At 43.2% G+C, this 22,009-nt stretch overlaps 1 protein-coding gene across 6 annotated transcripts in view; it reads right to left on the bottom strand.

The window, feature by feature from the left end:
* The window catches only part of LOC143401617 (cytidine monophosphate-N-acetylneuraminic acid hydroxylase), an 80,454-nt gene that overhangs the window by 50,186 nt on the left and 8,259 nt on the right, over positions 1-22,009 (bottom strand). For 4 of the 6 annotated variants that reach the window (XR_013091687.2, XR_013091686.2, XR_013091685.2 and 1 more), the window contains exons 2-3: positions 11,339-11,542; positions 8,915-9,006 (exon numbers count right to left, since the gene is read on the bottom strand). The exons of 1 other annotated variant lie outside the window; for it this stretch is intronic. Coding sequence is in view for 2 of the 5 variants with exons in the window: in XM_076859273.2 (XP_076715388.2) it covers positions 8,915-9,006; positions 11,339-11,542 (296 nt within the window). In the remaining 3 variants the exon portion in view is untranslated. The remainder of the gene's footprint in view (positions 1-8,914; positions 9,007-11,338; positions 11,543-22,009) is intronic. One more of the 6 variants, XM_076859274.2, reaches the window with a different exon arrangement.

Below are 22,009 nucleotides of genomic sequence, written 5' to 3' on the forward strand. Positions count from 1 at the left end.
AGGCTGTCCACAGCGTGTCACATGCTGAAAGCAAATCTGTGGCCGATAAAAGAACTAGCCAGGAAGCTGCCCTGGAGAGCGCGCAGGTCCTGCAGAAAGGTCTGTTCGTCTCTATCCACAGGCTGTGGTCACTGTTCCCGCCCAGAACTTCCTGCTGGACCGAGCGCAGCTGGAGGGCCGGGCGTGGTGGGCCTGACCCTGGAGGACCCGTGGGTGTGTGCCTTAGCCAGTCACAAAACCGATTTAAGTCAAAACAAACGCGAACCACTTTAAAGTAGAAGAAAATATGTACAAAAAAGATAAGAGGAGAGAAAATACTTTCGTACAGCTACACGACTGTGTGTGTGTTTTAAGCTCAGTGTTGATAGAAAGAGACGAAAAAACGTTCATGATGTTAAAAAGTCAGCGTGAGCCAGGGGTGACTCTTAAAGAAAGCTCAGAATCAAAAACCCGCCCAGGCCTGCGCACCCACTCGCCCCGCGCCTGCACTCCCCGCCCTGAGCCTCCACTCCCAGCCCTGAGCCTCCACTCCCAGCCCTGAGCCTCCTCCACCGCGTGCGCCCATCCAGGCACCATCTAAAGACCTCTGGGACTGTTTTTACTGTCCTTCTCTGCGCTTGAACACACAAATACCCAGCCTCGTGCGGTAATTGCCTACAGTATCCAGCACGGCCAGGCGCCCTCCAGGCTAGGCTCAGGAGCAGAGGCTGCCCTGTGCAAGCCAGGCGAGCGGCAGGCCGGGCCGTGGGACTGTGTCCACCACCTCTGCACCGTGAAGGTGGCGAACTGCCCTGGGACGCAGCTCTCAGCACGCGCCCTGCCGCCGAGCCGGCACCAGTGTACAGTGTACAGTGACCCATCCTTATTATCATGTGAACAGGATAAAGCTCAAAATGCAAAAATAACACAGGGTGACTACAACCATTCGTCACGTGAAGCCCGAACAGGAGGCTGGAGAGTGGAGCAACTCGACAGAAGATCAACGGGAAACAGGAGACTTGACCAAGACCCCAACCCGGCCCCCAGAGAACTCGCCACTCCAGGACAGCAGGACTCACGCGGAACCGCCTCCCGCACAGACCATATGTCAGGCCATAAAACAAGTTCCAATAAACTTTAAAGGTACAAAAACATATAAAATATGTTCTGTAACACAATAAAATGAAATTCGATACCAACAAGAGAACAACATTGAGGAATTCACAAAAGTGTAGATATTAAACAACATAGTTCTAAGTAACAAATTGATTGATTAAAGAAGAAATCATGAGAGAAATTAGAAAACACATTGGTCCAGGCATGGTGGTATACACCCATATTCCCAGCTACTTGGGAGGCTGAGGCAGGAGGATCACAAGTTTAAGGCTGGTCTAAGCAACTCAGTGAGATCATGCCTCAAAACAAAATATAAAAAGGGCTGGGGCTATAGCTTAGTGTTAAAGTATCTTTGGATTCAATCCTTAGTAGGAAGGAAGGAAGAAAAGAAGGCAGGCAAGTTCGCCAGAAATTGAAACAAATGAAAACTCAGAAACAATATGTCAAAACTAATGGAATACACTAACACAGTGTAAAGAGGGAAATTTATTCCTGTACACATTTACATTAAAAAAGAAAAATCTCAACCTCTTTCCTAAGAAATCAGAAAAATAAGACCAAACAAAATACAAAGCAAGCAAAGGAAATAATAAAAATCTAAAGCAGAAATAAATAAAAAGTCTAACAAAACAGAACATCAATAAAAATAAAATTTATCTCTTTGAGAAGATCCACAAATTGAGAAAACTTCAGTTAGACTGAGCAAAAAAAAAATAGAGGTTTCTAAATTATTCAAATCAAGAATAAAAAACAGGACATTACTGTTAATCTTACAGAAATTTAAAAAAAAGATTACAAGGTAATATTATGAACAATTATACACGAACAGAATAGATAACCCAGGCAAATTGGAGTAATGTCTAGAAAAAAATTAACACATTAAAAAACCAACCCAAATAGAAAGAGAAAAATCTGAGTTGACCTCTAACTAGAAAAAATATTAAACTAGTATTTTTTTTAAAAAATATCCTGCATAAATAGGCTCAGGCCCAGGTGGTTCCACTGGTGAATTTGATGAATAGTTTGAAGAATTATCACCCGTCTTTCACAAAGTCTTCCAATAAACAGAAGTAGAGGGAACACTTTTCAACTCATTCAATGGGTCAGAAATAACCTGATAATAAAGTCAGATGAAGACATTTCAAGAAAATAAAAACAAAGACCAGTATTTCTCATGAATATAGGTACAAAAAGTCTCCGCCAAATAAAATTTAGGAATATAAAGATTAAACATGGCCAAGAAGGGTTTACGCTAGGTGGTCTCAATATTAAAAAAAAAAAAAAAAAAAAAAAAAAAAATCAGTCGGTGTAATATATTCCAAAATAAAAGGAAAAGAAAATCACATGGTCATCTCAATTGATGCAAAAAAAAAGGCATTTGACAAAATACAGCACCCTTTCCTGATTTAAAAAAGCACTGAGGAAACTAAGAATAAAAGGGAACTTCCTCAATCTGATAAAGGGCATCTGCAAAAACCCCATTGTTGTTTCCCCTAAAGGCAGGAACAAGACAAAGAGGTCTGCTCTGGCCACTTCTTCCTGGAGGTTTTATCAAGCCACTGGGCAAGAAAATGAAATAAAAGACATCCCGAGTGGGAAGGAAGAGGTAAAACTGCTTCTCTTCACAGAGGACACCATCTTGTGTGCAGAGCATCCAAAGGTCTCCACTGGGAAACTGTTAGACTCACTAAATGAGTTCAGCAATGCTGCAGGACACAAGGTCAACAGGAAAAAAAAATCGATGATATTTCTGTGCATTAGTAACGAACAGTCTTAAAATGAAACTCACAAAACAATTCCATTTACAATAGTACCAAAAAGCACAGAGTTCTCAGGAAGAAGTTCAACAAAAGAAATACAAAACTTACACTCCAAGAACTATACAACATGGTTGAAAGCGATTCTAGAAGACTCACAAGGCATCCCATTGGGACTGGGGTTGTGGCTCAGTGGTAGAGTGCTCGCCTAGCACATTTGAGGCACTGAGTTCAAGCTTCAGAACCATATTAAATAAGTAAATAGAGATTTTGTGTCCATCTGTAACTGAAAAAAGTTGTTTAAAGGCATCCCTTGTTCATGGATCAAGAAATATCCATGGTTGGTAATATTCAGATGGAGACACTCCCTCAAATTAACAGATTGAATATGATCCCTATCGAAATTCCCATTGCCTTTAATATTTTTTTCAAAAAATCCAAAAGCTGACTTTAAAATTCACATGGAAAAATCAAAAGATCCACCCAGAAGAGCCAATCAGTCTTGGAAAAGAAAACAGAAGGGCTCACACTTCCTGAGTTGAAAATAAACCCTTTCATTGTGACCGATTGATTTTCAACAAAGTTGCCCAAATATTTGAGCCTCTTAGAAGATCAGCAGGAAAGATGGAGCATACCGAGTACAGGAGAGGATGTGGAGGAGGGGAGCAATCACACCCAGCTAATGGGCATGGGAAAGGTGTGAAGCGGCAGAAGCACCGTGACAGTCCTCCAGGTGACCACAGGCTGCCTCATGACCCCACAGTCCCGTTCCCAGGTGTACGACCAAGAGAACCACCACAAGTGTCCGCGTGAGAGTTTGCACATGAATATTTACAGCAGCTTCACTCATCCTTGCCCGAGTGGGATGCAGCCACGGGAAGCAAGGTTTGGCCACTAAAGACAAGGAGACAAAGATGGTACACCACACTGTGACACGGACCAAACTTGGACACACTACACAAAGTAAAAGGAGCCAGCCACGTGTTGTAGTACCCCAGTGTGTGACATCTACAGAAAAGGGAAACTGGGAAACTCATGAAGACAGAAAGCAGATTTCTGGTTGCCAGGGCCTGGGAATAGAGAGAATGCGGAGTGGTCACTGGGTCACAGGGTTTCTCTTTGGAGTGATGAAATGTTTGGAATTAAGAGTGGTGGCGGTCGCGTAGCCGTGTGAATATGATACAGATCATTAAATTGGACACATTAAAAAGGGTGGATTTTATGGTACGTGAGTTGTTTCTTGAAGAAGGAGAAGAAGAAAGAAGAGGAGAAGGAGATGGTGCAGGAGAGAGGGACGGTGGCAAAGTCTGGAATGAGATATATCAGAACGGCTTCTGCTGGGAGCCATCAGCCAAGTAGGTATGACAATTTCCTTGCCAGCGTACTCCCATGCTGTCTAGTGGAAGGACTCCTGAAAGGTGACCTTGCTCAAGGACCAGGGCGGATCCGTGGTTAGGGTGTCCCCAGTTTAGCATAATAGGAGATTAGGGTGTTCCCCCTTTAGAATAGGGCGTATCCTGCTGCCTGAGTTCCTCTTGAGTTCTTAGGGTCAGACAATATATTTGGGAGACAGAAGCCCAGTGGGTGTGGATTTGGGCAGAGAACGTGGATTTCCCCAGAGCATGTTTGTAGACGGCCAGTGTGAGATCAGGAATAAAGAATTGCTGTTTGAATCTACAAGCTGTGTGGAGGCTCGTGATTTGTGCCCAGCCAGAGACTGTGGCAGGCTTCCACGTGGGAGAGCAGGTGACCTCTTCTCACTTGTGCCTTTCTGATGCCCAACTTTCTGATTATGGCCCTATACTTTTTGATGATGACAAAACCCAATACTAGTTGAGAGCCTGCCCCGAGGTGGACTGAGCCCACCGATTTCTTGGGACTCATTATGAAATCATTTCAGTCTCGGCAGCACTGGACTGAAGAGTAAGCCTGTTTGCAAATCTTCCCAGTCCCATGGGGCTTCCTCGGTTGAGCAGAAGTTGGACTTCATGGGGGTTGGCCATTTCCTGGGCCACCACCTGCTGCCTCCTCTGGCCTTGCCCTTTACCCACCATAGCCATGAGCACCAGCCCCTCCATCGGCTCCCAGCCTTCATGGCTTTTCCAGCTGAGCCGACTTCATGCAGGTAGGGAAATCCCTCTTTCCTCTCCTGCTGCTGTGGTTCCCGAGGATACAAGCAGGTTACTTGAGACATACACACCCAGATAAATCATCATGCTCTGTGTATCAAGTACTGAGAATTTAACAAGTGTTAATTTTAAAAATTCTTAAGATGGCAGCTAACAATATCATTTCCACTTTGCATTTTTGGAAACTGAAATACACAAAGGTTGAGTAACTCACCTAGCATCACGGAGCTGGGACTGGAAGCTAGTGTGGCAAGCCCATCACTGTCCCCCCACCACAGCGCTACAGTGGCTCTTGGAGGTCTTGTCTAATAGATCTCGCGGTTTCCAGAAAAGCACCTAAACAGCTCTAGATTTCCAAGTAATATGTTCATAATCTGCTCATTTCACTTCTGCAAACTCATGGTATTCATGCCTAAACCTACGTGTCTTGTCAGTTGATGCCAGATTAATTTAATAATATTTATACAGCACAATAACCAGTTCCTAGTAACGAGACTTGTCTGCGGGCTTTCCAGGCCTGCTCAACAGACCTGGGCGACGTCCACTGGGGAAAACAGGTGGTGTTCAGGTGTCCCTTTTGAGAGGTGGAGGGAGGATGAACTTGTAGCCAAAGCAAATGGCAACAGTCTCCAGAAGAGCACTCTGTCTCCTTGGGGTGAAGGATGTGCCCTTCAGCAGTGGCTCTCTGCTCCTAGGGGCACTGGGAGCATGCCCAGGTCCTTCCATCCCTGTACAGGTCCTTTCCTTTAGAGATAGTCTCACAGAGACGTGTGGGTGGAAAGGGCCCTGGCGGACCATCTCATACAGTATGGTCCTAATAATGTGAGCCTGAAAAAATTGTAAAGATGGAATAATTGAAGTCCACAGTCCAGAGCTCAGGGCCCTGCTCAGCCACTGCCACGGGTGACCACCACTCAGCCTGCCTTCTATCACCCATGGGTGCTTGTGCATGTAGATCTTTTTCAGAAATGGGATATACTGCTGGGCAGGGTGATGCACACCTATAATCCCAGCTGCTCGGGAGGCTGAGGCAGGAGGAGCGTGAGTTCAAAGCCAGCCTCAGTAAAAGTGAGGCGCTAAGCAACTCAGTGAGACCCTATCTATAAATAAAATGCAAAACAGGGCTAGGGATGTGGCTCAGTGGTCAAGTGCCCCTGAGTTCAATCCCTGGTACCCCTACACACATACACACACACAAAAAAAAAAAAGAAAAAGAAATGAGATATACTATACATATTATTCATAACCCAATTTTTGTTTTAGGTATCAAAAATATGTCTTATTATTTTAGTTTCTTCAATTGTATCACTTTAGTATCTATCGGAATACTCATGATTAATTTGTATGCGATTTTTCTCTTCTGTGAATAGGTCTGCTGTAGAGGAACAGTCCTCGAGCTGCGTCGGGACCGTGCGCTGATGGTCTCCTTGAGATGCGCTCTGGGATGGGGGCTGGTGAGCCAGAAGGAAGGCGCAGGCCTAGGTGTGCTAGGAACCCCTGGAGGGTTTGGGGTTGGAAAGCGATGTGAATGGATTTGGACGTTTCAAAGATTGGACAGGGTGATAACAAACAGAGGGAGACAGCCGACCTAGATGCAGGAAGGCAGACATTCAGGCCAAAGGTTAGGCACTAAGAGGAGGGTGAAGACAGGAAGAGGAGAGGCCGGAGGACCTGGGCGTCTCCAGACAGCCAGCATCACTTGATCAGTGAGTGGATCTGGGCTGTAAGGAGAGAAGACTCAGGATGACTCCCAGGTTTCGGGTAAGTGCAAGGTGTTGTGCATTTATAGAGATGGGGAAGGCCGGACGGGCAGTGTTGAGGACAGGTCGAGTTGTGCATGGGGTGTTCAGTTTGGGTTGTGCACTCACAAGCCTGTTAGAAATGCAAGATACGTTAAATAAGTAGTTGGATAGCAGAGGGCAGAATCGAGCTCAGGGATGAGGTGAAAGCCAGAGGCAAACCTTGTTTTTTTTTTTCTTTCTTTCTTTCTTTCTTTTTTTTTTTTTTTTCCTTTTTGGTGGTGGGGATTGAACCTGGGGCACTTTACCACTGAACCACATTTTAATTTTCATTTTGAGACAGGGTCTTGGTAAGTTGCTGATGGTCTCACTAAATTTCTGAGGCTGGCTTCCAACTTGTGATCCTCCTACCTCAGCCTCCCAAGTTGCTAGGGTTCCAGACATGTGTCACTGCACCCAGCTCAGGGCAAACTTTTTCAAGTCAGCATCTGAGTAAAGACAGTGTTGGGGCTGTGAATGTCGATGGGATCGTTTACATTTATAAGAAGTTGGATGAAGAGGACTGAGGAGAGAGTTCCAGGGCAACCCAATGTTCCAAGTCCAGCAGAGCCTGAGAAGGGGCTGAGTGTGGTGAGGATGACAGACAGAGACTGCAGGAGGCAGAGTGAGCTCTGAACTCTGATCCCGGGGACAGAGCAAGTTAGGTGGCACCTTGGAGTGGAACTGACGCTGCAGATACGGTTGTGGTCGCCAGTCAGCTGGCTTTCAAGTAGGGCAGTTACCCTGGATTCTCTGGCTGATCCCCCAAGTAATCATTAGGGACCACTCTAAGTGGGAGGACCCGCAGAAGAACAGGGGGGATGTCATGGCAGAGCATGGAGCCGCAACGTGGCTGGCTTCGAAAACAGAGACAGGGAGCTTGGACAGGCTGGAGACAGCCAGGAAATGCTGGTCGCCTAGAGTTTCCGGAAAGGAATGCAGCCTTGCTGACCCCGCGGTGACCCGCGCTGGACTCCGGAGATGAACAGAATGAACACTAATGCCCCTTGCCCAGTTCTAAGCCCCCTGTGACAGCTTGTGGTAGTTGCAAATAGGAAACGAATACAGAGAGTCTGTCTCCCCAAATGCCAAGAGGAGGCACACCAAGGGGAAAGTGAGCCCCTGTGCCGCACGGATGGGCAAAATGACCCTGGAATCGTCCCCGGGGTGGCCGCAGGAGCGCAATGGCCACCTGACAGCACAGTGTTGGTGGAGTAGGGGGGACAGAAGCTCAAGCGGACAGGAGGCGAAGGAGCAGACAGCGAGTGTGGACACCTGTCACAGGGTCCGGCTGTCGAAAGGCCGGAGTGGATGCAGGGCGAGTGAGGGCTTCCGTGACCTAGCAACCGAGGCTCAGCCAATCGCAGTAGGCGAGCCTCTAGCCAATCAGAGGCCGAAAACCTCAAAAGATGCATTCTGCAGCCAATCACGTGCAGGTGGTTTCCTTTTTTCTTCTGGCAATAAATACCACCTGCACAAGTGGTGGGATACTGTCCAGAATTGTCATCAGAGCAATCGTGATCTGCAAAATAAATCTGTCCTGACTTCGTCCTTCGGAAGAAGAGAGGCAATCCGTCCCTGTGACTGAGCAGGGTGGAGGGGACCCCCGCACTGAGATCTCGAGGACTCAGTTCCTGCCTGTGCCACGAGGAACCAGCTAGTTCCAGCCCTTCACTTCCCCTCAAGTTGTGAACTTGGATCAAATTGTTGAGAAGATCTACACACAACACAGTTTATCTTTTGTCTCTTCCCAGATAAGATTTCAAACCAACTATCACAGGACACTGTATCTCTGTTGAGAGACCTCCCACGACATCCTTGTTCTTAGCTCTTTCGGGCTCGGCTTAGCCAACCACGGCAGGTAATTATTGTCTCATTCACATTGACTCTATCTCATCCTTCTTTGTAGCTTTCTATATCTAGCACAATATTTATGTGTTAAAGTCTCAATGATTATTTACCAAACCAATGAATGAATGAAGGACTGATTTGGAGAAATAGCCAACATATTTCCAATGTTGGTTATTTAAAAAAGAACTCTAACAGTTTAAAACCAGAATTACCCAAAGCTTCAGGTGAGCTTAGAGATAGGTCAACATGAAGACCCCAGTAGGGACAGTAGCAGAAGACATGAGTGGACACGGATGCTACTTACCCAGCTCATCTTGACAGAAGCTCCCTGGAGGGTTAGTATACTTCATGGTGCTCACATCTAACTTCCAGTTGTGCTTTGTGCATTTAACAGACCTGGGTGAAAAACAAAATCACACTTAGGCTAATGAAAAAGTAAAAATAAAAATTAATTTTGATTAGCTTTAGATGCACTATTTGACCATGAAATTAAATTAGTTGGGTGAATACAAAATTCACGAAATAAAAACTATTCATGGCTGATCCTGAAATACCCAAGGAAATGTACTCTAATCATCAAAAGGTGATTAAAAGAATGAAGATAAACTGCATGTCAAAAATTGACATGCGTTAAGATATCAATAAGACAACAGAATTAAGTAGTCTCCAAAACAAAGGAGCCTCTTCTGTTCAGGAGAGTTAAGAGAATAACATTGCCTGGGAACAAAGCAGTGTGAAACTGGGACCAGCCACCTCAGTATTCAACCGCTGTATCTGCAAGAATACTAGAATGTGTTGTTTATCTGTAATTTGAACTTATTGTCTCTTTAGTTGCTGTTTCAACCCCACTTCATTATGAGACTCAAACTGTTACCCAGCAGGGCTACCACCCCATGTACATTATGTTTTCCCCAGCAAAAGAAGCTTAGCAGAGCTAAAGGGGTGTGGTTGAAGGTGGTTATAGACAGTTTCATTTCTTCTCTTTATTTTAGTAGTGTTTCCAATGAAGGCTTATCTTGTTTGTTTTATAAGGGTTGAAGAACTTTTTTAACCAAAAAATATACCTTAAACCAGAAATATCAGATTTTTTTAAAAAAAATTGAAAAACATGTATTTTAACATATAAGCAAGTCATATGACCTTTCAATCTTCATTCTATCCAAAAACTTTAATGTTCTTTCTGCTAAGGAAAAAGCATATTCCACACTTCAGTTTATGACTGGTTACTTCGCCACCTGTTTTCACAGTGATGAGCAGCCAATGGCCTTTCTAAATTAAGACAGAACAGTCCAACTGCAGCTACCTGCATGCTGGACCCTGGGAGGGAGGCTGGCAGAGCCAGGGGCCCCTGGAGAGGACAGCAGCTGCGCACACAGGACAGGGTGCCGAGACGCATTAGACTTAAACCAGGAGAAGCACAGCTTATCAGATTTGCTGAGCGTGGTCATGCGTCAAGAAGAAGACTGACAGTGGACGAAAGGACGGAACAAGAAGGCTGGCTCCTGTTGCAGACTGCACCCTGGAACGGCCGTGTCTTCAGGTGGACAGCTGCAAAGAGAAGCCTGGGAGAAGTGACAGGGTCTGCATTTATGCAGCCTCATCATGGGCCACCAAATAGTCTTTTCATTGCTTCTTTATATTTGTGTCATGTGCAGAGATCTAGCAAAGTCGGGACCACTTTCATCTTCGTCTTAGGAGTGAGTAGACTGAGGCCCAGAAAGGCTGTGAAACACGCTCAAGGTCATCGCCAAACTGTGGGTGGGGGAGTCGGGTGCAGGCCGTTGGGGAGGAGAGATCACCTCTTAACCACCAAGTTTTGACAACTCCTTAAATGGTTAGCTAACTGGCACTGCGTGGAACGGCTCACTAAGGAGAGCAGAAAGGAAATCCAGTTTCAAAACTCCCCAGGGCAGAAGAGGAGACCTCAGCAGTCCTGAGTGCTGCACGTGTTGACCAGAGGCAGCTGTGTTTAAGGCCCCCCTGACCCGAATACACAGGGAAGAGAGCCAGAGATCAGACCAGCTGTCAGCAAATTGCCTGAGGGTCTTCCGGGGTAGACCTGTCAGCAAATATGTCCTGTTTTTATGAAATGCAGATTTAACAGGATGTCTTGGGCTTTCACCTGCCAATCTGTCAGCTCCAAGGAGCCCCAGAAGCTAGTGGGCTCTGTGGTTTGCCTCTGAAGATGTAATAATACAGGGGGATGCCCTGGCCAAAGCACTTGTTCTTCCAAGAAACTATCAGGGTAGGGAGAGCTGGGGCTCTGCCATTTTTAATCTGTAATCATAACTAGGCTGCCAGGAAGGAAGATGGTATCTGCCTTCCGATAGGGTTTGGAAAAGTGCCCCCAACTGTCCCCACATAGCACACTTCCAGGGGAAGTGTGGGAATGAGAACTGGGAGGAGGCTGGAGTCTTTGAAGACAACACCAGGTAAACATGTACCCTCCCATTACCCCAAATGCTCCCAAAGAAACTCATACAACCTAGGAGTTTTACTCCTTCTCAAGCTAGGAAGAATTTTAAATTAAGAGTGCTTAGAAAGAGAAAGAAAAATGAAGGTAAACATACTTTTGAGTTCAGAGAGATGTCCAAAGTAGGAGCCAGAGTAAAAATTTACCAGGGGGAAGCAGTTTGCCGATTGGTGCATTTAGAATTTGTAGGTGACATTTCCTGACAAATCGAATTGCAAGCAGGTTGCCCGTGAGAAAGGAAAGGACTCTTGGTACCTGCCGTCCAGATCCTCGATATCTTTGATGAACAGGCCTCCTTGGTGCTTGCACAGGTTCTTGCATGCCTTCAGGTGGTTCTGATCCTTGTATAAGATGTAGTCTTTGCCGGTGCTCTTATTTCGAAAAAAATTGATTCCTTCCTTGAGGTTGGCAACTTCAGCAGGTGCCAGATGCAGCAGGACCTCAGTAGTTTGTTTCATGCTATGCAAAGGCAAACATTTTGAAGGGAATGATTAATTGTGTCAGGTTTTAAGGGATGATCATTTGGAACTGAAAAATATTCTGTACATCCTGGCTCCAAGTACCAGGCATGGTGGCCACCCCAGTGCACTTTCTCCCCCCTTTAAATGGATGAGAATCCGCATCCTAGTTCTTGAAGCTTCTGATGCTCTTTGTTAGAGAGCTAGCCTCCTCGCACTTGCCTGTTCATAGTCGGCCGGCTCCTGGGTGTTTTGAAAGGACTGCAGCGGCTCTTCCCACCTCTGCGGCTCAGTTGCTCCCACAAAGCGTCGCTCAGCCTGGGCAGAATGTTCACCCCCGTTCACTGCTTCCGTTGATACTGCTTCCTCCCCGTCACATCTCTTTTAAAAGCCTGGCCCTATTTTCAGGTCCAAAAGCTCTGAGCTTCCCGAGCTCCCTGCCTGCTTTTGCCCCTGACTCTCCCCTGCCTGCAACACAGCTCCTCTCCCTGACCTTCCCCTTCAGCCTCCAGGCTCCAGAGCTCAGTGGCCCCCCTGGCCCTCCTGGCCAAGCTTAACCAGACACCTGGTGGGTGGAGTCCTGCCCGGCACAGGGCCCCACACGTGCCTGTTCACCTACACATGGCACTAGAGAAGCCCCAGTGTCTTCTCTCCCACAACCTCGCAGACCGTCTTTCCGGTGATGTGTCCACCGCCTAGCTAGTTAACAAACTGACCCTCCCACCGAACTCAATTTGAATAATTTTCAAAAAGCTCCATCGGCCAGTGAAGTATTGGATCTTCTGTATTTGTTCCAAGGAAACTCCAGATTTCATATTTCTCAAACCCCTACTTAATTAATGCAACCCTGGGTCAAAATGGAATTTAAAGTTTGCTCACAAAGTTTTCATGCCTGTGACATAAAAATCCAGGCACATGTTTTATTTAACCTTTTACTTCAAACTAAATGTGGCTAAAATTATCTTCTCTTGCTAACTTAAAACTAATTTGGAACTCAAGTATATTTGTGGCGCTTTTACTTTCATTTTTAGAAGAACTGCAAAATTTTTAGATGGGGGATGGGAACAGTTGAAACAGCATGCTAGGCCCATCAGGAGCCACTTACAGAACTAGGCTCAGCATAGATCTGCGGTTTCATATGCTTCCTCCAAGCTGAATCTTACCGTCACTTCTATCCAAAATTCCTAGTAATTCTACTCACAATAAACTTGAAATTAACCCCCCACCCCCCCAAAAAATCACACACACTCACATTTAAATGAATTTGATAGGAAGAAATCTATTCTGAGCCCCAGGAATCCTGTTTTTGACTCTGTTCTGATGAGATCCACTCTCTAATGCCAAGCTAAACTGTGCACAGAGACCATTCTTTGAAAAATAGGAAGTGTGAAAGGAAAAAACCTCCTCAGATGTTGTTTTACCTGATTGAATGGATCCTACAGCCAAATCTCTGGGCTAGGTCCCAAGTTCTGGCCACTCCTGAGGAGCAGGAGGTGTGGACTGTGCATGCAGGTGCCCCGTCACAGGGCGGCCTCGGGCAAAAGAAAAAATGTGTGCTCCTTTAGGCTGGCTTTGTGTACAGTTTAAATAGTTTACCCAAAGTATTTAAGAGAGATCATTGAAAAGGATTTACTTCCTTTAAAATGGGGAACATAAAATTGTTGTCAATTCTGGTCTTGGTGTAAATAAAATATTTAGATCAAAGTAAGTTTTTAAGTATCTGCTTTTTAATGTTCTAATATTTTTCAAATACTTCAGTGTTCTTAAAATACAACCTTTATAGAAATATGCAAAAACATTTGTATAGGGATGTACATTTTTCCTTTGGCCTCAGATTTGGTGGCTTGGCATGACAGTGTAATATCCTAAGTTTTTGATATTTAGCTTGTCAATAGAGTTTTTGCTTCGATTTTTATTTTCAAAATACTGTGTTGAAGTGACATTCACTTTGATGATTCGTTTCTGAGGTCTCCCTCACCCTTTGGATATAGGCAAGCATTTCCCTGTCCCTGCCCTCACTCTGGCCTGTTCTTCTTGATGCACAATTATGACCTAAACTAGGAGCTGCTTGTAGTTCACTTCCATAAGCAATTTATAGACCTCTCCTGAATTATCTGCCTGACAATTCTCCATATGCTCTTTTCCCAGGGATTAGTAGAATCTAGAACAAGTATATAGTAAATGAACTCTTAATATTTGCCTCAATAAGTATCACAGGAAGATATTACCGGAGATCCAACATGGCGGCGGGCGCGGAGAGATCAAGTCTCTGACCTCCTCAGCTGCATGGGCATAGGGAGTCGTAAGCTGTCTAAAGGCTGTCTGCTCAGGATCACTAGGCAATGCTGAGCTGACGTGGATCTGGGGCGAACAGTCCAGGCCTCTCAGAACACACACCGAGCCCAGATCGGTTGCATTCAAGATCCAGTTCGCCTGCTTCTCACAGCCAAACCACGGTGACTCAGGACTAAGGATCCCGCCAAAGCAACTGGTCGGCCCTTCTGATCCTACGGAGGTAAATGCCAACCCAGCCTTCATAGGCAGTGGCCACAGGATTGAGACGGGGCTTGGTAGAGCCAGTCAGGACCCACCCGTTGCATTGGTCACCCGGCAAAGGGAACGAACTGTCGCCATTTGCATGGGATACCACCATGGCAGAGAACTGACGTCACCAGAACGCGGCGGAGGAGATAAATTCATTGAAACCAGTGGCAACAGGTGTGTAACCCCCTAGCCTTCCCTCTCCACACAGCGGGGAAACCTTAAGGGCCCCTCCCAGCTCTCCCGTGAGCGCAATAGCCAGAAGGAGGGAATCAGGAGTGGCACGGGACTTGCGGTGAGGAACTCCCGGCTACCGCTCCCACCAGGGCTGACAACTGAGGTCTCTTGCACCAGATACCGGGGGGCGTGGCTACCAGAGGGCAAGCAAATTTGCTGGGGGTTCTCAGCCCCAAGCTCTACAAACTTAGGGTCTGAGGGAGGCAAACACAGAGAGTGTGCCGGTGCCAATGAAAACAGGGCTCCCAGGAGCAGCAGACCTGGCGTGTAGCCAGTATTGTGGTGAGCCTCACAGGGGAGCGGGGCCTGGCTCCAGGAAACACAAGAGAAGGCCCTAGACACTCAGGATTGGAGACCCGCCCAGTCTGGGAGGAAGAGCTGCTGCACAGTGACTGGTTCCCACCTATTGAGAGGAGAAGCTTGGCCCAGTGGGCACAGCTTCACCTACTGAAAGAGAAGTTAATCAAACTCTAAGACTGCATTTATTAATTTTTTCCCTTCATTTTCATTTTTTTCTTGTTTTTTCAATATTTTTTTAATTTTTTAAATTTTTTTTAATTTTAATTTTTTTATTATTATTTTTTTAAATTTTTTTTCTTTTTTATTTTCTATTTTTTTGTCTTTTCATTTCTTTTCAATTCTCTTATTTCCCCTTCCTTGAATTCTACCTGCTTACTCTCATTCTCTTTAGTGACTTCTTCCCTTCCCTTCTAATACCTTTCCTCCCAAGCATCAAATAAATTTATAGGAGTAAACACTAACTCAGCAGTCAAACAGAACAAGAAGTAACATGAGCAGCATGAAAAAGCAAGGAAGAAAAGGAGTACAAACAATGCAGGACAGCCTAAATATTCAGGAGGACCTAGAGGCATCAGAAAAATGGCCAAATAAAGAACTCAAGGAATACCTTAGACAGATGGAATGGAACCTTAAAGAGGATATAAGACAACAAATCCAAACAGTGAAAGAACACATTGAAAATGAATTACATAAACAGATAAAAGAAGAAGTTAAACATCTTTATCAGAAGATAGATTATAAAAAAAATCAAATAATAATTCTAGAAATGGAGGAAACTATAAACCAAATTAAAAACTCAAATGAGAGTATCATTAACAGAGTGACGCAAGTAGAAGCCAGAACATCAGATAATGAAGACAAAATATATCATCTTGAAAAGAGTCTAGCCAACTCAGAAAGGCTGGTAAAAAATCACGAGAAAACATCCAGGAGATATGGGATAACATAAAAAAACCAAACTTAAGAATCATCGGGATAGAGGAAGGTATAGAGGTTCAAACCAAGGGAATGAGCAACCAGCTGAATGAAATAATTATAGAAAATTTTCCAGAAATAAAAAAGGAAACGGATATACAAATTGTAGATGCATACAGGACACCGAGCACACAAAATCACAGTAGACCAACGCCAAGACACCTTGTTATGAAGATATCCAATATACAGAACAAAGAGAAAATATTAAAAGCTACAAGAGAAAGGAGGCAGATTACAATCAGGGGTAAACCAATAAGGTTAACAACAGATTTTTCATCACAGACGCTGAAAGCGAGAAGATCCTGGAACATTGTATTTCAAACACTGAAAGACAATGGATGCCAACCAAGAATTCTGTATCCAGCAAAATTAAGCCTCACGTACGACAACAAAATAAAAAACCTTTCATGATAAACAAAAGTTAAAAGAATTTGCAGCCAGAAAACCAGCATTGCAAAGCATCTTGAGCAAAACACTACACGAGAAAGAAATGAAAACCAATAACCAAAGCCATCAGTGGGAAGTACCTCAGTAAAGACAGAGGGCAGGGGGAAAGCTAATCATGGAGAAACAAACTAAATTAAAAAAAAAACATAAATAATCAAACATGGCAGGAAGTACAAACCATATATCAATAGTAACTCTAAACGTTAATGGCTTAAACTCTCCAATAAAGCGACATAGGCTGGTAACATGGATCAAAAAAACAAATCCAACAATATGCTGTCTCCAGGAGACACATCTGATTGGAAAAGACATACACAGGCTGAAGGTGAAAGGTTGGGAAAAAATATACCACGCACACGGTCCTCGTAAGGAAGCAGGGGTGGCCATCCTCATATCGAATAAAATCGACTTCAAGACTAAGTTAATCAAAAGGGATAAGGAAGGACATTATATACTGTTAAAAGGAACCATTCACCAACAAGACATAACAATTATCAATATTTATGCACCAAATAATGGTGCTGCGACGTTCATAAAACAAACTCTCCTCAAGTTCAAGAATCAAATAGACCACAACACAATAATTATGGGTGACTTCAACACACCTCTCTCACAATAGGACAGATCCTCCAAACAAAAGTTGAATAAAGAAACTATAGAACTCAATATCACAATCAATAACCTAGACTTAACTGACATATATAGAATATATCAACCATCATCGAGTGGATATACTTTTTTCTCAGCAGCACATGGATCCTTCTCAAAAATAGACCATATATTATGCCATAGGGCAACCCTCAGTAAATATAAAGAGGTGGAGATAATACCATGCATTTTATCTGATCATAATGGAATGAAACTGGAAATCAATGATAAAAGAAGGAAGGAAAAATTCTACATGGAAAGTGAACAATATGTTATTGAATGACCAATGGGTTACAGAAGACATAAAGGAGGAAATCAAAAAATTCTTAGAGATAAATGAAAATACAGACACAACATATTGGAATCTATGGGATATAATGAAAACAGTTTTAAGAGGGAAATTCATCACCTGGAGGTCATTCCTCAAAAAAAGAAAAAACCAACAAATAAATGAGCTCACACTTCATCTCAAAGCCCCAGAAAAAGAAGAGCAAAACAACAGCAAATGTAGCAGAAGGCAAGAAATAATTAAAATCAGAGCGGAAATCAATGAAATTGAAACAAAAGAAACTATTGAAAAAATTGACAAAACTAAAAGTTGGTTCTTCGAAAAAATAAATAAGATCGACAGACCCTTAGCCATGCTAACGAAGAGAAGAAGAGAGAGAACTCAAATTACTAACATATGGGATGAAAAAGGCAATATCACAACAGATACTACAGAAATACAGAAGATAATTAGGAATTATTTTGAAAACCTATATTCCAATAAAATAGAAGATAGTGAAGACACTGATAAATTTCTTAAGTCATATGATTTGCCCAGACTGAGTCAGGAGGATACACACAATTTGAACAGACCAATATCAATGGATGAAATAGAAGAAGCAATCAAAGGACTACCAACCAAGAAAAGCCCAGGACCGGATGGGTATACAGCGGAGTTTTACAAAACCTTTAAAGAAGAATTAATACCAACACTTTTCAAGTTATTTCAGGAAATAGAAAAAGAGGGAGCTCTTCCAAATTCATTCCATGAGGCCAACATCACCCTGATTCTGAAACCAGACAAAGACACCTCAAAGAAAGAAAACTACAGACCAATATCTCTAATGAACCTAGATGCAAAAATCCTCAACAAAATTCTGGTGAATTGGATACAAAAACACATCAAAAAAAAATTGTGTACCATGATCAATTAGGATTCATCCCTGGGATGCAAGGATGGTTCAATATACGGAAATCAATCATCAAGAGACTTAAAGATAAGAACCATATGATCATCTCGATAGATGCAGAAAAAGCATTTGACAACGTACAGCATCCCTTTATGTTCAAAACATTCGAAAAACTAGGTATAACAGGAACTTACCTCAACATTGTGAAAGCTATCTATGCTAAGCCTCAGGCTAGCATCACTCTGAATGGAGAAAAATTGAAGGCATTCCCTCTAAAATCTGGAACAAGACAGGGATGCCCTCTCTCACCACTTCTGTTCAACATAGTTCTCGAAACACTGGCCAGAGCAATTAGACAGATGAAAGAAATTAAAGGCATAAAAATAGGAAAAGAAGAACTTAAAGTATCACTATTTGCAGGTGACATAATTCTATACCTAGAAGACTCAAAAAAAGGGTCTACAAAAAAACTACTAGAACTAATAAATGAATTCAGCAAAGTGACAGGATATAAAATCAACACGCATAAATCAAAGGCATTTCTGTATATCAGCGACAAAACTTCTGAAACGGAAATGAGGAAAAACACTCCTTTCACAATATCCTCAAAAAAAATAAAATAAAATACTTGGGAATCAACCTAACAAAAGAGGTGAAAGATTTATACAATGAAAACTACAGAACCCTAAAGAGAGAAGTAGAAGAAGATCTTAGAAGATGGAAAAATATACCCTGTTCTTGGATAAGCAGAACTAACATCATCAAAATGGCAATATTAACAAAAGTTCTCTATAGGTTTAATGCAATGCCAATCAAAATCCCAATGGCATTTCTTGTAGAAATAGATAAAGCAATCATGAAATTCATATGGAAAAACAAAAGACCCAGAATAGCAAAAGCAATTCTAAGCAGGAAGTGTGAGTCAGGCAGTATAGCGATACCAGATTTCAAACTATATTACAGAGCAATTGTAACAAAAACAGCATGGTACTGGTACCAAAACAGGCGGGTGGACCAATGGTACAGAATAGAGGACACAGAGACTAATCCACAAAGTTACAACTATCTTCTATTTGATAAAGGGGCTAAAAGCATGCAATGGAGGAAGGATAGCAACTTCAACAAATGGTGTTGGGAAAACTGGAAATCCATATGCAACAAAATGAAACTGAATTCCCTCCTCTTGCCATGCACAAAAGTTAACTCAAAATGGATCAAGGAGCTTGATATCAAATCAGGGACTCTGCGTCTGATAGAAGAAAAAGTTGGCTCCGATCTACGTATTGTGGGGTCAGGCTCCAAATTCCTCAATAGGACACCGATAGCACAAGAGTTAATAACAAGAATCAACAAATGGGACTTACTCAAACTAAAAAGTTTTTTCTCAGCAAGAGAAACAATAAGAGAGGTAAATAGGGAGCCTACATCATGGGAACAAATTTTTACTCCTCACACTTCAGATAGAGCTCTAATATCCAGAGAATACAAAGAACTCAAAAAATTAGACAATAATATAACAAATAACCCAATCAACAAATGGGCCAAGGACCTGAACAGACACTTCTCAGAGGAGAACATACAATCAATCAACAAGTACATGAAAAAATGCTCACCATCTCTAGCAGTCAGAGAAATGCAAATCAAAACCACCCTAAGATACCATCTCACTCCAGTAAGATTGGCAGCCATTAGGAAGTCAAACAACAACAAGTGCTGGCGAGGATGTGGGGAAAAGGGTACTCTTGTACATTGCTGGTGGGACCGCAAATTGGTGCAGCCAATTTGGAAAGCCTTATGGAGATTCCTGGGAAAGCCGGGAATGGAACCACCATTTTACCCAGCTATTGCCCTTCTTGGACTATTCCCTGAAGACCTTAAAAGAGCGTACTACAGGGATACTGCCACATCGATGTTCATAGCAGCACAATTCACAATTGCTAGACTGTGGAACCAACCCAGATGCCCTTCAATGGATGAATGGATAAAAAAAATGTGGCATTTATACACCATGGAATATTACACAGCACTAAAAAATGACAAAATCATGGAATTTGCAGGGAAATGGATGGCACTTGAGCAGATTATGCTTAGTGAAGCTAGCCAATCCCTATAAAACAAAAAACAAATACCAAATGTCTTCTTTGATATAATGAGAGCAACTAAGAACAGAGCAGGGAGGAAGAGCAGGAGGAAAAGATTAACATTAAACAGAGACATGAGGTGGGAGGGAAAGGGAGAGAAAAGGGAAATTGCATGGAAATGGAGGGAGACCCTCATTGCTATACAAAATTACATATAAGAGGTTGTGAGGGAAATGGGAAAATAAACAAGGAGAGAAATGAATTAAAGTAGATGGGGTAGAGAGAGAAGACGGGAAGGGAGGGGAGGGGGGATAGTAGAGGATAGGAAAGGTAGCAGAATACAACAGTTACTAATAGGGCATTATGTAAAATTGTGGATGTGTACCCAATGTGATTCTGCAATCTGTATTTGGGGTAAAAATGGGAGTTCATAACCCACTTGAATCTAATGTATGAAATATGATATGTCAAGAGCTTTGTAATGTTTTGAAAAACCAATTAAAAAAAGTATCACAGGAATGTACTTAGGTTGGCAAAGAGAACCCATTGACATTCTATTTCAAGGGCCTTTGGCATGAAGAGTGATGTTTTGGAAACTGACGTAGAAAAGTCAAAATACAGACTTCAAAAAAAAAATAATAATAACAGAGTTGAGATGTATGAGGTAAAAATTTCATCATGGTTTGATGCTCCCACAAACCAGGAGGGACGCTTCAGAAGCCAGTGGCAGGGCTTCTGGGCTGGGCGCTGAGGGATGGACGGGGTGAGAATGCCAGCCAGGCTGGGCCCGTGCCAGACACGGGGCCCAGATAAAGCTACCTCTCACCAACCCAGCACTCCTCCAGAGGACGCCACTCAGAAACGGCCAGAGGAAGAGGCTGTCCACCCAGGACTGTCGGTTTGGACGTCCATTCTGCTACCTGTGATTTTTTTTAACTCAGTTATTTTTGTCTTGTGTTGAGTGCAAAAATATTCAGAAACATACGCTCTAGGAGAGCCCAGGCCACAGCACCTATCTCATGGGGTGTGTGTGTGTGTGTGTGTGTGCCTGTGCTCGGAAGAGGCCTGACACTTGTTTCACCTTCACAAGAGCGACATGGACACTCCAAGGTCCAAAGGGATTTCCCTATTATCCCCTGGGATGTTGATATTTAATGATACTAGTTTCCACCTCAGGAAACTAGGGGGAGAAAAAGCAAAGTGAATCCAAAGTAAACAGAAGGAAAGAAATGAAATTAAAACAGAAATCCATGGAATTAAAAAATAATAAACTAATAGAAAAAAAAAAAACAGGCTGGGGGTGTAGCTCAGTGGTAGAGTGCCTGCCTAGGACGGGGAGGCCCTGGGATTGACCACCAACACCACCAAAAATTACATAATAAATAAGTGGATGAATGAATAATAATCAGACTGACCACATTCTGGTTCTTTGAAAAGATAAAAAAAAAATAAAAATAAAATGGCTAGAATTAAACTGAGAAAAAAGAAGAAAAAAATGGTTCTCAACTTATGATATCCTGATAAACCCATTATAAGTAAAAATGCGTGAATATTCCTAACCTACAAACATCAGAGTTCAGCGACACAGCACCCTGTAGGCTGTCGGTTGTCCACTTAGCGTTGCCATTAGCAGTTTACGTGTATCACCTGAATTATCTGTCTGAAGATAAAGATCTGTGCTCTTTCTAGAGATAAGATTCAGAACACGTATGCAATAAATGACTCCTGGTGACCACATGGCTGAGGGGAGCTGGGGCTCGCTGTCCCTGCACCATGCAAAGGAGCATGCATGTTGCTTTCCAAGGAAAATATCTAAATGCAAAATTCGGTCTCTACTGAATGCAAACTGCTTTTGCATCACCATCAAGTCAGAAAATCATAAATCAGACCACGCTAAGCCAAGGACCACCTGTGTTAATATGAGAAATGAAAGAGAGAACAATACTACAGACCCCACAGACATTAAACGGATGATAAAGGAATGCTGTGAAAACCTGCACAGAGCTCACAAACTTGCTAACCTAGGAGAAACAGACCTTAGCCTTGAAAGACACAATTGGC

Source organism: Callospermophilus lateralis, chromosome 6 (assembly GCF_048772815.1).
Source record: "Callospermophilus lateralis isolate mCalLat2 chromosome 6, mCalLat2.hap1, whole genome shotgun sequence".
NCBI classification, from domain to species: Eukaryota; Metazoa; Chordata; class Mammalia; order Rodentia; family Sciuridae; genus Callospermophilus; species Callospermophilus lateralis.